We start from the raw sequence: 14,755 nt of genomic DNA, 5'->3' as shown, positions 1-14,755 counted from the left end.
GCGAATGTTGAATCTTCAATTTACCAGGCTACCTACCTATCAGAGCAGTGCCTTTCGCGCAGCTTTGTTTCGAACGTACCAACGTTTAATCCGATTTCAAAGGATTACGGGCGCATTTATTTTATCTTTCGTCTATCTTTTAAACAAGAAAAGAAGATTTTCTATCGTTTCGCAAAGTCCCGTTCAAATTTCGCGCGATATTAGAAACCGCCTCCCCCTCGCCCCCTCGCCCCCTGCCACCTACCACCTGTTTTCAGTTTTCTATTAAATCGCATAATATTTCTGATCGAATTATGATATCTTATAAATATTGAGATATTTATCAATATATTTTAAATACATATAAAAGTATTATTATATTTATTATTATATATTATATATACATTTGTGTGCGTTATTTTATTCTCGATTTTATCGGCTCGTGTAATCTTTCTATGAACATGTCATGATGAAGATTGCATTTTATCAATCAATTACGTACAAACAAAAACGTTTCGTCGCATGTAATGCATATTATTCTTGTATATAATTAAAATGATTTTTGTTAACAGGTTTTGTACGTCATTTCTTTCTTCACAGAAACCCTTATAAATACAATGGTATTATTTAAAAATGTATCAGTATCGATATGTATTCTAATTATGTGGTCGGTGACTTTCACACGAGTCAACGTGTTAATAAATTATGGTCCAAATAAAAAGTAAGATTTTATTATGAAAATGATTACATATGAAGATTGTACATTTAGATTATACTACAAAATTAGATATTTATAATATTATTAAAAAAAATAATATTTTAATATTAATAGATTATTTAATTATCTTATTTTTAAAATTTTAATAATTACTGTTAGTACATTTAATAAATAATTTAAAAATTGTTAATATGTATATCGTAGACCGTACTCGTCCAGCTCGAAGTTGTATCCTTGTTTCATCAACTTTCTTTTATACATTTGTAATGAGCCTATGCTCCGGTAATATGTAGCATTAGCTAATATTCCATGTCGAGAAGCAAGTTGTCTCCTTCGGTCCTCGATTTTCTCATTATCTTGAACAACAAATTCCATATTTTCAATGTTAATTTGTTTTTCTTCCTTTAATATAGGAACATCTATATCGAATGAATATTCAAATCTGGCACATTCTGTTCGAGATTCGATTTTTTCTAATTGCATCATTACAATTTTTTCCACGAGCTCCGTGTTCTCGCAATTGTATGAAATTCCATCAATTTCGATAGAGGGCTCTCCAAAATAAACATTTTTGATTATGTCGGTATAATTGATCACACCATAAGTAATTGAGTCATTTTTACAATCTTTTTCAACCAATTTCGATCTAATTAATGAACATATCCGGACGATAGGGGTTGTCTTCATTAACAGTACCGCCCGAAATGCTTCTTCAAGATAAATGTTTAAATTATATTTGTATTTGGGTTCAAAGTCCTTGATATCCTCTGCGTAACTGTTGCACTGTGATTGTGATAAATTTTGGTCCGAGGTACTTGGTTTGCAATTTTCCAAATTTTCTTCWTYTTYTTCGGCCGRGATAATCTGCTGRTCACAATATTYATYMTCTTCCTCTTCTTCTTCGGCCGAGATAATCTGCTGGTCACAATATTCATTCTCTTCCTCTTCTTCTTCGGCCGAGATAATCTGCTGGTCACAATTCTCATCCTCTTCCTTATCTTCATCGGACGAGATAGTTTGTGTTAAATTTGTATTATTCTTTTGTAAGTCCCACAGTGTTGGAATATGTTCAAGCTCGATGTGCAATGTTCCTCCAATCGGAGTAATATTGTTCAATTCGTCTTTATATGTTGAATCCAGATTGGATGTAGAAACAGTATCTATTATCATCCTGCACAACTCACACACGTTGTCTACGGGAAGAGAGACGACTTTAACGTTGTATCTATTGAAATTACTTGGACAGCTCATTACTATTATCGTGCACAACGTTTTACATATGGTTGGGTCCGTCCTCAAGCAGAAATCATTTATTGTTTGAAGGGATGTCTTATAGGGGTATTTATAATTAATGCCCATCACTTCAGTATCGGTGTTTTTAAGATTGTCAGATTCCTCAATGATCTCGTATGCAGGGTTGTACAAGTGTTCATTGGTATGTGCATTATAGTCGATTGGACGCATCTCGAATTGTTCACTGTTAGATGTATCATCCATGTACATTAACTCCTCAAATTCTTCACTTTTACACGCATCATAGGCGTTTTCAAGCTCATCAAAATTTTCATTTTCATCTTCATCATCATCATATGTAAGCTGATCAACTTCTTCATTTTCTTCTTCATCATCAGCATATGTAAGCTGATCAACTTCTTCATTTTCTTCTTCATTATCAGCAAGTTTAGAGTTTTCGGACGTCTCACTACTAGATGCACCATTGTCATAAATAAGTTGATCAAATACTTCATTATTTAATTCTTTATCATCATAATTAAAATTTTCTGAGGTCTCATTAATATATGCACCATTGGCGTTTGTAAGATCGTCAGACATGATGTCTTGTCTTTTCTTTTTTTTCTTTAACAATTTCGTGAAAATAATCGTTTTTCTTTTATTTTACTTTTTTCGGTATCACCACTTTGGGATTTCACGTTGGAGAAGTAATAATAATAACTCGATCGAAAACTAATCTTTACTGCTCGAAGTTTTAGGAGCGGTTCCTTGCTCAAAATTGTGTTCACTTGGAGATCTGAGAACAGAATGAACGCATAGAGGATTCTGAAGTCGGAACTACCTTTACCTGTGGGTAGGGGTAGATCCTTTAAGAGAGAGGGAGAACCACGAGTGAATAAATGGGACCAAGTGGGAAATAAAAATGCGTTAACCAATCCCGACGGTTCTTTACCAACAGGACTCTTGGATTGGTCAATTTTTGTCGGGAGACATTATTTTGTATACTGAACACACCGTATCAATGATTTTCAATAAAAAATCTAATATGGCTAAGGGTTTATGATTTTAAAGAACACTCGGCACACGTTGATATTACTTTTTCAATTTCGTTTATTCATTAAATGATTATATTAAACTTAGAAATAATGTAAATATAATATCATTTTGTGTGATCATTTTAAAAACAAATTGTATTATTTTTGTTTTACGTAAATAATAACAAATATGAAATGGATAAAACAAACAAACAAAGAAACGAAGAAAAATAAATGACAGATTACTTTTTAAAATTCGAGTAGGATAATATGAACGAATGAACGGCCATTGATGTGGTAAAAGAAAATAAGATATAGGGAATAAAGGAAAGTATTGGAGATAATAACAAAGAGGAGTTTTAATTCAGTTTTGCTCGGTGAATCCGTTGGTCGAAGGTTTCGTGAATCGTTGCCTCTTTTTTTCCAGAGACTTCCATCTCTTCTTCTTTCTCTTTTTCCTTCTTTTTTTCTTTAATTATTTTTTTTTCTTCTTGTATGTTTTTTCTTTTTTTGTTTTTTTTTTTCCACGGAAGTAGTAGAAAGTCGTAAGAAGAGCCACCCCCAACTACCAGACAACACTAACTTCGTAATCTAAATTTTCTTTGAGAACGTTCGAGAAAAGAGAACGAAAGAAAAAAAAAGTGAGAGGGAGGGGAGAGAGAGAGAGAGAGAGAGAGCTCACGGGGAAGAGTGTAAGTAGTAGTAAGAAAAAGGGAAAGTAAAAGAAATCCTTTTATCTCTTGAGTTGCCTTTACAAAATTGCAGCTAAGACTTACGCCATTTTTCTTTTTATCTTATTTTCTTATAATTTATTGTACGTTTTTTTTTAATTTATTTTTTTTTTCTTTTTTTTTATTTTACTTTCATTAAGAATCTTATTTTTAATGCGTCCTTTATGTTATGAAATATTGCTTTTACCAAAGAAACAAAAAATAATTGTTCTTTGTAATAATATTAAAAATCTCTTCGATGTACGTTGATTTCTCCAACATGTCGTCCTTTGGTAATTGCGATAATCTAATGACGAGGAAGATAATGAGTGAAATTAGAATAATAATAAATAAAAGACGTGATTGAACCAATAGAAAACGTGTAAAACTTTATTGGCTCGTCGGGGGAAGTATTTTGTGACATAAAAACCCTACGACATAAAAACCCTACGACATAAAAACCTTAGATGATATAACCAAATTTATTTCTTTTTTTTTTTTTTTTTATTTATCTCTTTATTTCCTTACAACTTGTCCGTAGACATTTGGTTAATTGTTATATAGGTGGAAAAAAAAATAGCACGTGAACGATATCTCCAAAGAGATATAGCATTTTTTATTAGCTGGCCCAGCATAGGGTGTTTAGTAGCGGCGTGAACAGTGGAGATCCTTGAATATTAGCGCATTGAAATTTCTTAAATGTTTTCGAAATTCCCTAAAATTTCCCTAAAACATTTGGAACCAATGATCGTTTTCGATCGTTTCAATCTTTACAATTTGTCTAATTTTTCCAACATTCCAACATAAATTGATTGTAAGTTAAGTAAATTAATCGAAGTTTTCTGTTACGTAAAAATGTAACGGAAATAATGAATCCTGGAAATCATAAAAATAACAAACGAACAGATCAAACAATACAAGTATGAGTTTTTATCGTCACATATTAGGAACCTATATACAAGGAAAACGATCGCAGTGTTAAAAATGTGGCTACAATATTCACAATGTGAGGATGATTTCTTTTATTGTCACTAGAGAGGGGGTCGATTCGCGTAGTCTAATTTTCAAATTATATATATAGTTGTGTCACACACAACACACAAATTTACTAAAATCTGAACCCCTGAACACTACCGCCGCTCTCGTGGAGAATTATCGTACTCGATGTTTCCTCATTTTCAACGACACAAATTCGACTAGAACACCTATCTCGATTGTCCTCCTTGTATACAGCTTTGTTGTCACATAGTTCCCATTATATATCAAGGGAAAACGTTAACCTTCTGCATCGATGGACTGTGGGGGTTCCCATTCCTGCTATTGGACGATCAATTTAGAGAGGGGATGTCCATCATCTTGTTTCTATAAAAATCCATTCATGATCGAACTCACTCAATTCGATCGTCGACTTCTCGCATCAACAACATAGAATGACATTTCAATCTTTTTTTAAAATCCTTTTTTTTTTTTTTTTTTTTAAAGATATCTCTCATTTTCGTTTTCCATCGTAAAAAAAGATCTTTTCGTACATAGGATACCCGCACGTAGGACGCATACTTATCGAGATACACGTATGCAAAGGTACAGTTAAGTAACAACTCACGCACGAAAAGTAACTCATTTTGCAACGCGACGACCTCCAACGCTACCGAGAATACACACATAATTAACAATTAGTTTGCCCTTTCATACGTCCCGTATTCTTTTCCCTCTTTTTGTTCCTCTTTCCTTCAACAAAGTCGCCGTAAATTACATTTCTTTTGTACACGTACAAACGAATAACACGTAAGTATATACATATGTGCATTTGTATAGATAAATATGTAGTCATGTAGAATTCATTTATATATATATATATGTGTCTGTAAGTATTTATCCATGTAAAAATCATACGAATGTATTGGATTTAACGAAAAGTTCGTGTTAATTTATAACTGTGATTTATCATAAAGAATTTCGTCGAAAAAACTCGGAACGAATCAATACGCTTGCGTGTTCGTTGTTCTGAAATAGTTTTGAATTGGTTATTTTGTTTTTAATTCGAGTAGAAAAGTAGAATATATTGTATGGCTTGAAAAATCTATCGAAATAAAGAAAAGGGTTGATAAACGTAGGTAAGAATAAACAACAATATCTCGATTGTGTATTTTTTTACTCTCTCTTTTACAGATTCGATTAACTTTTCTACGAAACACTTTTTCACGTATATCCAATACTCTCAAAGAGGTCTTGCCTTTTTACCCTATCTCTGAAGTCAACGGTACTACATGGTTTTTGTTTTTCGAATCCATTTTATTACTCGTGAAGCTATTAATCTAATGTGGTTAGACCGTTGATCGAATAACCAATGAATATCGTTTTAATTTACATTCCCTAATTAGTTTTAATTAATTACTACATAACTTGATAATAAGTTAGTCAATATAATAATATGTTTATAATGAATTTGATTTTTTAAAACAAAAGGACAACAACAAATCATCATCGATATTATAATCCAAATGAAACAATTGAACCATTCATTTAAGCTAAAGTAATTAATTTCACTACTAGAATTCCAACGTTAAAACATTTCATATTTTAAATAAATCTTCATTGTTGAGAGCTTAATATTATTAAATTACAACATTTATTATGGGTGTTGAATAATACTCTCTCTCTCTCTCTCTGTCTATATAACTTTATTAAAAACTATATTTGTCTAAATTTATAATATACATTTAATAGTAATTTTATATGTAATGTAAGTTTATTGATTGTATATACGTTTACAAAATTTAAAATCCAAAGTAATTAGCGGTATACATCCGAAGAAAGTTTTACCTAATTAATATAAGGAATGTTAGAGGAATTTCCTCATTTAACCAACATTATCAAGCCATACTCGTTTTGTAATGTTACAAAAACGTTATCACAAGCGTCCATCTGTTATATTCCTTTTTATACATTATTCATTACAGAAGAAATATCTGTAAAGATTTTCTTAACACAACCGCATTGTTTTTGCTTTACGCAATATTATTCTTATCAAACAATATTCATTCAATCAATTAAACAAAAACAAATTATAATCAATCATAATAACAATAATTATTGTAATTTAATGAAATTTTGTTTTGGGAAAAATAAAAGAAAATAAAAAAAAGGCAATTAACGTTTTTTCCAAAGAAAATAAGATCCGACAGTTTTTTCTTTTTTGTATTATCGATCGTTTTTAAACATTTTGAATATATATATATATTACGTAATAATAATAATAATAATAACAATAATTAATAATAATTATTGAAATCAAAAAGTATCGAAGAATTGTCGTTTGATCGTGACCAATTGCGCGGCGCGTCTCGGCGCGTAGGGGCCAATGACATGCGCGATAGGTTGTCGGCGTAGAAGTGGTGGGGGAAAAGGGGGTTGGGATGTGAAGGGTGGGTAAGTTCGGTAAACGAGAGCGAGCAAACGCGGTACTCGGCGTATTTCTCGCAGTATCGTGTTAACCCTTGAATAGAGAGGATATTCGCGTTTCCTCAAATAATATATATATCTATATATATATATATATTTTTTTTTTAAATCTTCTTCTATATAAAATCTTCTCTTACTATTTATCTGTCTCTCTCCCTCTCTCTCTCTCTATCTTTCTATCTTTCTCTCTCTCCCTCTCTCTCTCTCTCTCGTATACAAAATTTTCTAATCGTGCGTGCGCGGTAGTGCGTGCGGTGCGTGCGGTGCAGCGCGTGCGGTGCGTTGCGTTGCGTTGCGGTACGGTGCGTTGCGGTGCGTTGCGGTGCGGTGCGGTGCGGTGCGGTGCGTGGCGCGCGCGCGCGCGCGTGTGCTCGAACGTGAAACGTGAGAAGCTCCCGTTGCGTTTCTAATTTCTCTGTCTCTATTTCTCTTCGTTCGTACGTTCTCATTCGTTTTCCATTTTTCTCGTTTTTTCTCGTTTTTTTCGTTTTCGTTTTCATTTTCGTTTATTCGTCGTTCGTCGTCGACGACGAGAACAAATTCGTGTGTGGGCGAACATTAATATAATAAAAAAAAAAACTCGTCGTCACCGGAAATTTTGTGAAATCTTTTTCTGTCTATCTCTTTCTCTCTCTCTCTCTCTCTCTCTTTTTCTATATGAATATTCTTTTGATTCAATATTTCGTTTTTCTTCATTTTACATTTGTTTTTTTCTCTTAATCCTCGATTATTATAAAAACGATCTATCTAGCGTTTATCTTCGTTACTATTTTTCTATTTGCCAATTTTTTTTTTTTATCTCTCTGTCTCTCTCTTTTTTTTTAATTTTTTTCTTGGTTTTTATTAAGACGGAGAATTGATATTGTTGATTGTTATTATTATTCTTATAGAGAGAGGGAAAGAGTGAGAGAGCGAGAGAGATGAATTAATCGTTGCAATTGAAAAAAAAAATAATGTGTGATATGTGAGGTGTTATTAAGTTTTACTATTTCTACTAATCTACTTTATCTGCCTATCTATTTGTCTACATATTATCTTGATTTTTAACGATTTGCATTGTATCCTTTGTGAAGAAGATAGAAAAAAAAAACAACAAAATCGTGTTACTTTTGGTGGACATTTATATTACTCTTTTGACAACGAGGTAAATATATTATATTTTATATTCGATATACCGAATTTTGATTTATTATATTATCTTTGGTATTATTTTTCTATAACAGATATTTGTTAATTTACTTATATTTTTACTTTGTTTTTAGCCAATTGATGAATTGATACTCGTTTTATCGTTCACACCGAAATTCAGTAACGTTCGTTTAAGTTAGATTTTATGCAACGATCTAACAATTTTTTTTACCCGTTTTATTCTACGGAATTGAAAATTTGCCAGATTTTTTTACAATTCTTTTTCTTTTTTTTCTTCTTCACACATTTATTTAATTGACAAAAATAGAATTTCATTTAAATGTCACGCGAATTGATAATTATTAATATCAATTATCTGTTATCGTTGATAAAATTAATTATTATTTAAGTATATTTATCTAATCCAATGGTTTTTTCTTTTTGTATCGATGTAAATGCGTAGAATTCGTGTGAGTTATTTGAAAAACAAAAAAAGTTTATTATTATATATGTATTACACTATTACTCTTCTCGATAAAATCACAAAATTTCATTAGAGCAAATGCATATTTTGTGAAACGTATTAATATACAGATGAAGCTTCTGTTAGTTTCATTTCATTTTTTTCTGTTGTTGTCACGGCCGCACCTGTTGTTAGATTGAAAGCACACGTCATGGTTTTTCCACGAACCCTTTCTTGTATTCTCATTAGAAGCAAGAGTAATACAGATTAGGATTAAATACTTCGATGATAATCTTATAGTTAAATGAAGTTAATTATAATTAACTTACGTTAATATAACGTTAATCTTATCTTAAAATAATTCGTTTCGTATCACAATTTTGTATTTTTGTTCATTGAATCGAATGAAGGTTTGACTGATTTCTTTTTTTTTGTCTTCTTCTTCTTTTTCTTCTTTAAAAAGAAAATTTGAACGGACACAAAATGGAATATTGAACGATGAAGATAATGTTTAAAATTTCGTTGGAAAATAAAAAAAAAAGGCAATATATTCTTTCTCCCGTTTCTCTTTCAGTTTCAATATAAAAAGAAACAAACTTTTCTGTCGTAGCATAAGAAGAGTTTGCAGAACGAAAAAGTTTCTTGAAAATTCGTAATGTCGAAATATCGAAATCGAATATTTTTCATCTCTCGTCTCTTTTATGATATTTCCTATAGACCTATGTGTCATTTGAATATATTCCAATTGGCCAATAAATATTATCAAAATTTATTAATAACGGGAGTACGTCGAAAATTTATAAATGATTTTAAAAAAATCAATTATTTTTAACATTCATTTTGTTTAACATTCAGTAGATTTTATTCTTACAAAATTATTTAGAAACATTTATCCGAGTTTTTGCGAAAAATTCAAGAATTATTTATTGAGGAATTATATATATATATATATATCTTTCTTTCTTCTTTTTTTTTGTTGCAAATTCTACAGATGAGAAAACAAAGTTGGTTTAATTATCTTTACGTTTTTATTTAATTATTATCGGATAAAGGTAGTAGAGAAAAACTTTCATTTTGTTTAGTAAGACGACAACTTCTATCCCGTATTTTTTCTTTTTTGTTCTCTCGTCATCATTCCAAAGTGCAGGTAACTTCAAGTTTTAAAGTTAATCAGTTTGTTTTTCTTGAGTAAACATCGTTACGAAATATCTCGACTATGTAAGTCGTGACAGAAAACAATATGGCGGCTTTTTTTTTATTTGTATGTACTTTGAGGAAGGAAGTAATGTTTTTTTTTTATTTTTTCAGATAATATTATGATCTAAATATATAGAAAAAAAAAATTATTAATCCAGATATTCATATTCCATTATTTTCAAATAAATTTATAACATTACTACTAATACTCTAATCCCACCCCTAATTTTATTTATTTAATTTTTCACATTTCATATAATCATTTCGCAATGTTTTTTTAGGTATTACATATTTATGAAGGGGTGTACAAAAATAAATTCGTTTTGTTTGTTACGTTGTTTACGTTTATAAATATTCGTTATCAATATAACGTATCGATAAAGAATAAAGAAAATTTTGTGTTTTATGTATATATATATATATATACATGTATATATTTTTATTTCTTTCGAGAAAAAACTAGAGATCTATTTTCAGAGAGAAATGCGCACGCATACACGTATTTCATTACTTACGCTCGAATGCGTATTTTACAACTTGTTGCTCGATGAAACTCGACAAACTCGGCTGTCGTTTCTAGTTAGAACGAAACGAAAATTTAGTCAAATAAGTAACGAGCATCTATGTATGTATATATATATAACTACGTATACGAAGTAACGCTCTTTCTATCTAAATATCTAAATACTCAAATTACTCGTTATAATTTGAAATCCGAGTCTAGATTCAAATCTAGGAAAGGGGGTTGGGTGGTATCTGAATGTGTTCAGACTTAAATTCAAGTATATTAATATTTGTTATCGGATCTTTTATCATGATTATTTATACAATTATACGTAATACGTATATTTAAAAATATTATCATTTATTTAACACGCGTATACACACACATGATCGTTTACAACAGTTTCAGAAAAGTAATTAAAAATTGACATGAAACGTGAACACATTTGTACGTACAACATTAATTTTCAATATATATATTATCCAAAAGTATTATCCTTTTTCCAAATGTGTTAATTAAATAATGTTTGATATGGATGATTTATTTCTTAAAAATTTTTCAACCCTAAATTGCAACACATCGTCAAAAGAGGGTCTATCTCTTCTCTTCTTTTTCACTTGTTTCCTATTTCATTTTTTTATTTTTTAAGATCTTTAGAGAAACTACGTTGCAGAAACTTCTGAAGAAAACCACCACCACCACCAATCACAATGCATATTTGTCCTCGGATATTTTTTTTCGTTTCTATTTGGAACCTCGACACTTTATATTCCACTTTTTACAAATCTCTTTCTACAATTTTTTTTTTTTTCATACCAACCACACGCATCAGACAACATCCACACACATATACAGACACACTTATATAACACACAAATCTAACGTATTATATATTTTACTATAGCTTCATGTTTCTAGGAAATCGTTTTCTTCCTAGAATGCATTGAAACGGTCGCGAAAGCTTTCTCAACGAGATGTTCTTTTCATACGTTGACACTCATACACACACACACACACACATATGTAAGTAGACGCCTACAAAAAGAAAAAGAGAGAGACAGCATTACATACACTTACACACATTTTACAAAGAATACGTTTCTAATCGTACTTTTTCAAGAATAGCACTTCTTTGCACGTGAAAAAAAAAGCCTTGAACTATTTTTCTTTTTTCCTTGTTCTTTCTTAGTACTTTATTTGCCAACTAGATTTAAAGATGGCGAGTTATTCGAGAAAGAAGTTATGTTTTTTAACTGTACCACAAAAAATATTGGATATTTTCGTATAATTTTCTCTCTAGTCGACTGTAAGCAATCCACAACCATTTTCTATCCTTGAATATTAACAGCTAGTGAACGGTTGGTGAATACACATTGGAAACTTTGTTTCCTGTGCGTTATTCTTTAATTTAATAAGAAAATATCACGTCTGCGGAATTAGGTCATTGTAGGGATGATTTTAGGGGGAATGGAAGGGTAGGTAATATTCGAAAATGGAATTTATAATACTCGCCGTATGTGAGTAGTTCTTAATGAATAATAATGAAATACGATTAAATATTATATTTAGGATTAATAAGATTGTTTTTGTTGAATTTATTTTCAGTTATTTGAGATAACTCAATTTAATGTACCAATGTAAGTTTCAATAAAATCTATTTACTTTTAATATAAAAAATATTTACCAAAACTTTTCAAAGAAATTGCAAAGGGGCACAATTTACAGCATTGCATTCTCTGACATTTTCTGAACTTTACATGCTAAATTTATAACTCGATATGGTGTTCTACGCGTAGACAAAAGAGTGTACTTTAATTTAATATAAGTTTTATTAAAATCTATTCACTGTTAGTATAAAAAATATTTATCAAAACTTTTCAAAGAAATTGCAAAGATGCACAATTTTCAGCATTGCATTCTCTGATATTTTCTGAACTTTATATGCTAAATTTATAACTCGATATGGTGTTCTACGCGTAGACAAAAGAGTGTACTTTAATTTAATATAAGTTTCATTAAAATCTATTCATTTTTAATAGTTTTTTACCTGTATCGGTTGTTTTGGGGGGGGGAGGGGTTGCGTATGGCTGCGTGTGTCTGTGCCCGAGAATGTATTCTTTTCAATGTTAGTTAAATAATAATTTGATATTCTATAGGATATCAAAGTATTATGTTCGATACCTAGGAAAAACTCTGTAAAAAGTCTTATTTCCGACTTTGTCGGAAGGCGCTTTGCATTGATAACAATGGCGAGGAATTACTAGCAATGACTGATTTCCGGCTTTGACGGTACCATATATATATATATATATATACATATATATAGGAATAGAAATTTACATAAATACTTACCCACCATTGGAAAGCTTTAAAGGGTAAAAGTAAATGAGTAAAAAAATGAAAAAGAAAAAGTAGGAAGAGATAAAGAAAAAGAGAGAGAGAGAGAGAGAGAGAGAGAGAAAGCGGTGGGGGAGAAGAAAATTAGCTGGTACGAAGGTGGCTCGTTGCCACGACCGTTTTAACGATGCTGCTGCGGTTACTCGGTTAAAAAAAAAATACAAAATAAAAAAAGGTAAGTAGAAAATAAAAATTAAAGAAAAAGAAAAAAAAAACAAAACGAACGAAGTAGCCCTACAAGAATAGAGAAGCCATTGCAAAAATAATAATTTGCACGATCGTTTAACTTTCTAATGAAAAAAAAAAAAAGAAAAAAGAAACAAAATGTGTGCACACTCGTAAGAGAAAATAATTTTCTTCTATTCTTGTATTTTTCCAAATTTTTCTCAAAGTTGTACGAAAACACATTGTGGAATGAAGTTGTCCGTTTACTAATTGAAGAAATATTTTTATTTCCTTTTTTTTCTGCATTTAAGCAGAGAGTCAATGCTTGCAAAAGTGGGCTAACACGATTGCCAAGAAAATTTAAATCGAAACTCTATAGATTTTTTTTTTTTACAGAAAGAGACAGAGAGAGAGAGTTCGTCGTTCGTTCTTCTTCCTATCAGTATTTCTCATTCTTTTTCATTCTGTCGCTTTCTCTTTCTGTTGGAAAGTGATTAATTAGCCTACCACGCGGCCGATAACTTTTACGGAGACCCCAGTAGTAAACTTGGCAGTTGGATGCGCTTCGTTAACTAACTGTTTGTCTAGTATTCGTTAAATTACAATATGTTTGTCTTACTCGAGTAGATTAAATTGGCGCCAAACTCGAAATTCGAATGTTCTTATTGGTCGGTCAATAAATGATCGATCAATTCAAAAAATTTGTCGATATTATTATTATTATTATTATTATACTCATATTCTTTACTTTTCTTCTTTTTTTTCTAGTCTTCTTTTTCCACCCCTTCTAATTACTTTTTATTTTTTAAATCATTTTTATGTCTTCTTATTTCCTTGCCCCATTTTTTGTTTTTTATTTTTTCCGATTTCTTTGATCCTATCTTTTTTCTTATTTACCTTTTCTCTTTTATACATTTATTCTATCGTTCATTTCTTTTTCTATCTTTTATTTTCATTGATATTATATATACATTTTTTAATTTTCCTTTCTTTATCATTGTTTATATTATTCTCATTTTCATTTCTCTATTTGAAGCTGAATAAAATATACGAAAATAATCAAATACACGATAATTTAATAATACCGAATTAACCTGATATAAGAAATATAAGAATAATATGAAATACGTCGCAAAAAAAAAAATATCTTACCTAAATTACAAAAACAAAATTGATGTTATAAATATATGATTCGTAAGTTAAATGTCTTTTAAAGTTCAGTCAAGTTGAATAAGACACCCACACCCCTATTCGCGTATTCAAACTTTTCGATCGTTTCTTTTTTCTTTTATTTTTTTTTTATTTTATTCTGTTGACTAGTACCGCCGAGTAAAAAGAAGAAGAAGAAGAAGAGAGTTGGTCGTTCGCGTTGAGCTATGAAATTTGGTGGATTCGCTAGACCGGGAGAGTCCGATCGGAAACGATTTGAATGTGATTTGAATTTTGAGTACACTCGCGAATCTGCATATGTAAACACGACGCGTCGTTGTGACGATGCATCGTAGTACACACATACACACCTACCCACCCATGTACGCACATACACACCCACCCACCCACGCACGCACATACATACTTACTTACTTATATACATTCATACATTCATACATTCATACGTACGTACGTACACGCACACGCATATATATACACAAATACATATTGAGCCATACACACGCATGGTACGCGATCGAAGAGAGGAACACGATCCCTATGAGCTCTTTACCTAGCCAATCCTCGTTCCCTACTACCCACCCGCCCCCTCCC

General features: G+C 30.9%; 2 protein-coding genes across 5 annotated transcripts in view; one reads left to right on the top strand and one right to left on the bottom strand.

Annotated features, from left to right (window-relative positions):
- Positions 1 to 883: 883 nt before the first annotated feature.
- LOC106793310 lies at positions 884 to 2,530 on the bottom strand. Its single transcript, XM_014760118.1, has one exon. It carries the CDS (start codon positions 2,528 to 2,530, stop codon positions 884 to 886), a length of 1,647 nt encoding a protein of 548 aa, XP_014615604.1.
- A 4,757-nt stretch (positions 2,531 to 7,287) lies between these two features.
- The window catches only part of LOC106793369, a 186,646-nt gene continuing 179,178 nt past the window's right edge, over positions 7,288 to 14,755 (top strand). Inside the window, exons 1-2 of one of the 4 annotated variants that reach the window (XM_014760245.1) lie at positions 7,288 to 7,573; positions 8,210 to 8,280. The gene's annotated coding sequence lies outside the window, so the exon portion shown is untranslated. The other 3 variants (XM_014760244.1, XM_014760241.1, XM_014760242.1) reach the window with 3 other exon arrangements.

The sequence above is a fragment of the Polistes canadensis genome, unplaced genomic scaffold (genome assembly GCF_001313835.1).
Source record: "Polistes canadensis isolate GaletaPanama2010 unplaced genomic scaffold, ASM131383v1 scaffold_13, whole genome shotgun sequence".
Lineage (NCBI taxonomy): Eukaryota > Metazoa > Arthropoda > Insecta > Hymenoptera > Vespidae > Polistes > Polistes canadensis.
Note: the sequence above shows the minus strand (reverse complement) of the source record. Positions and strands in the feature narration are given on the sequence as shown.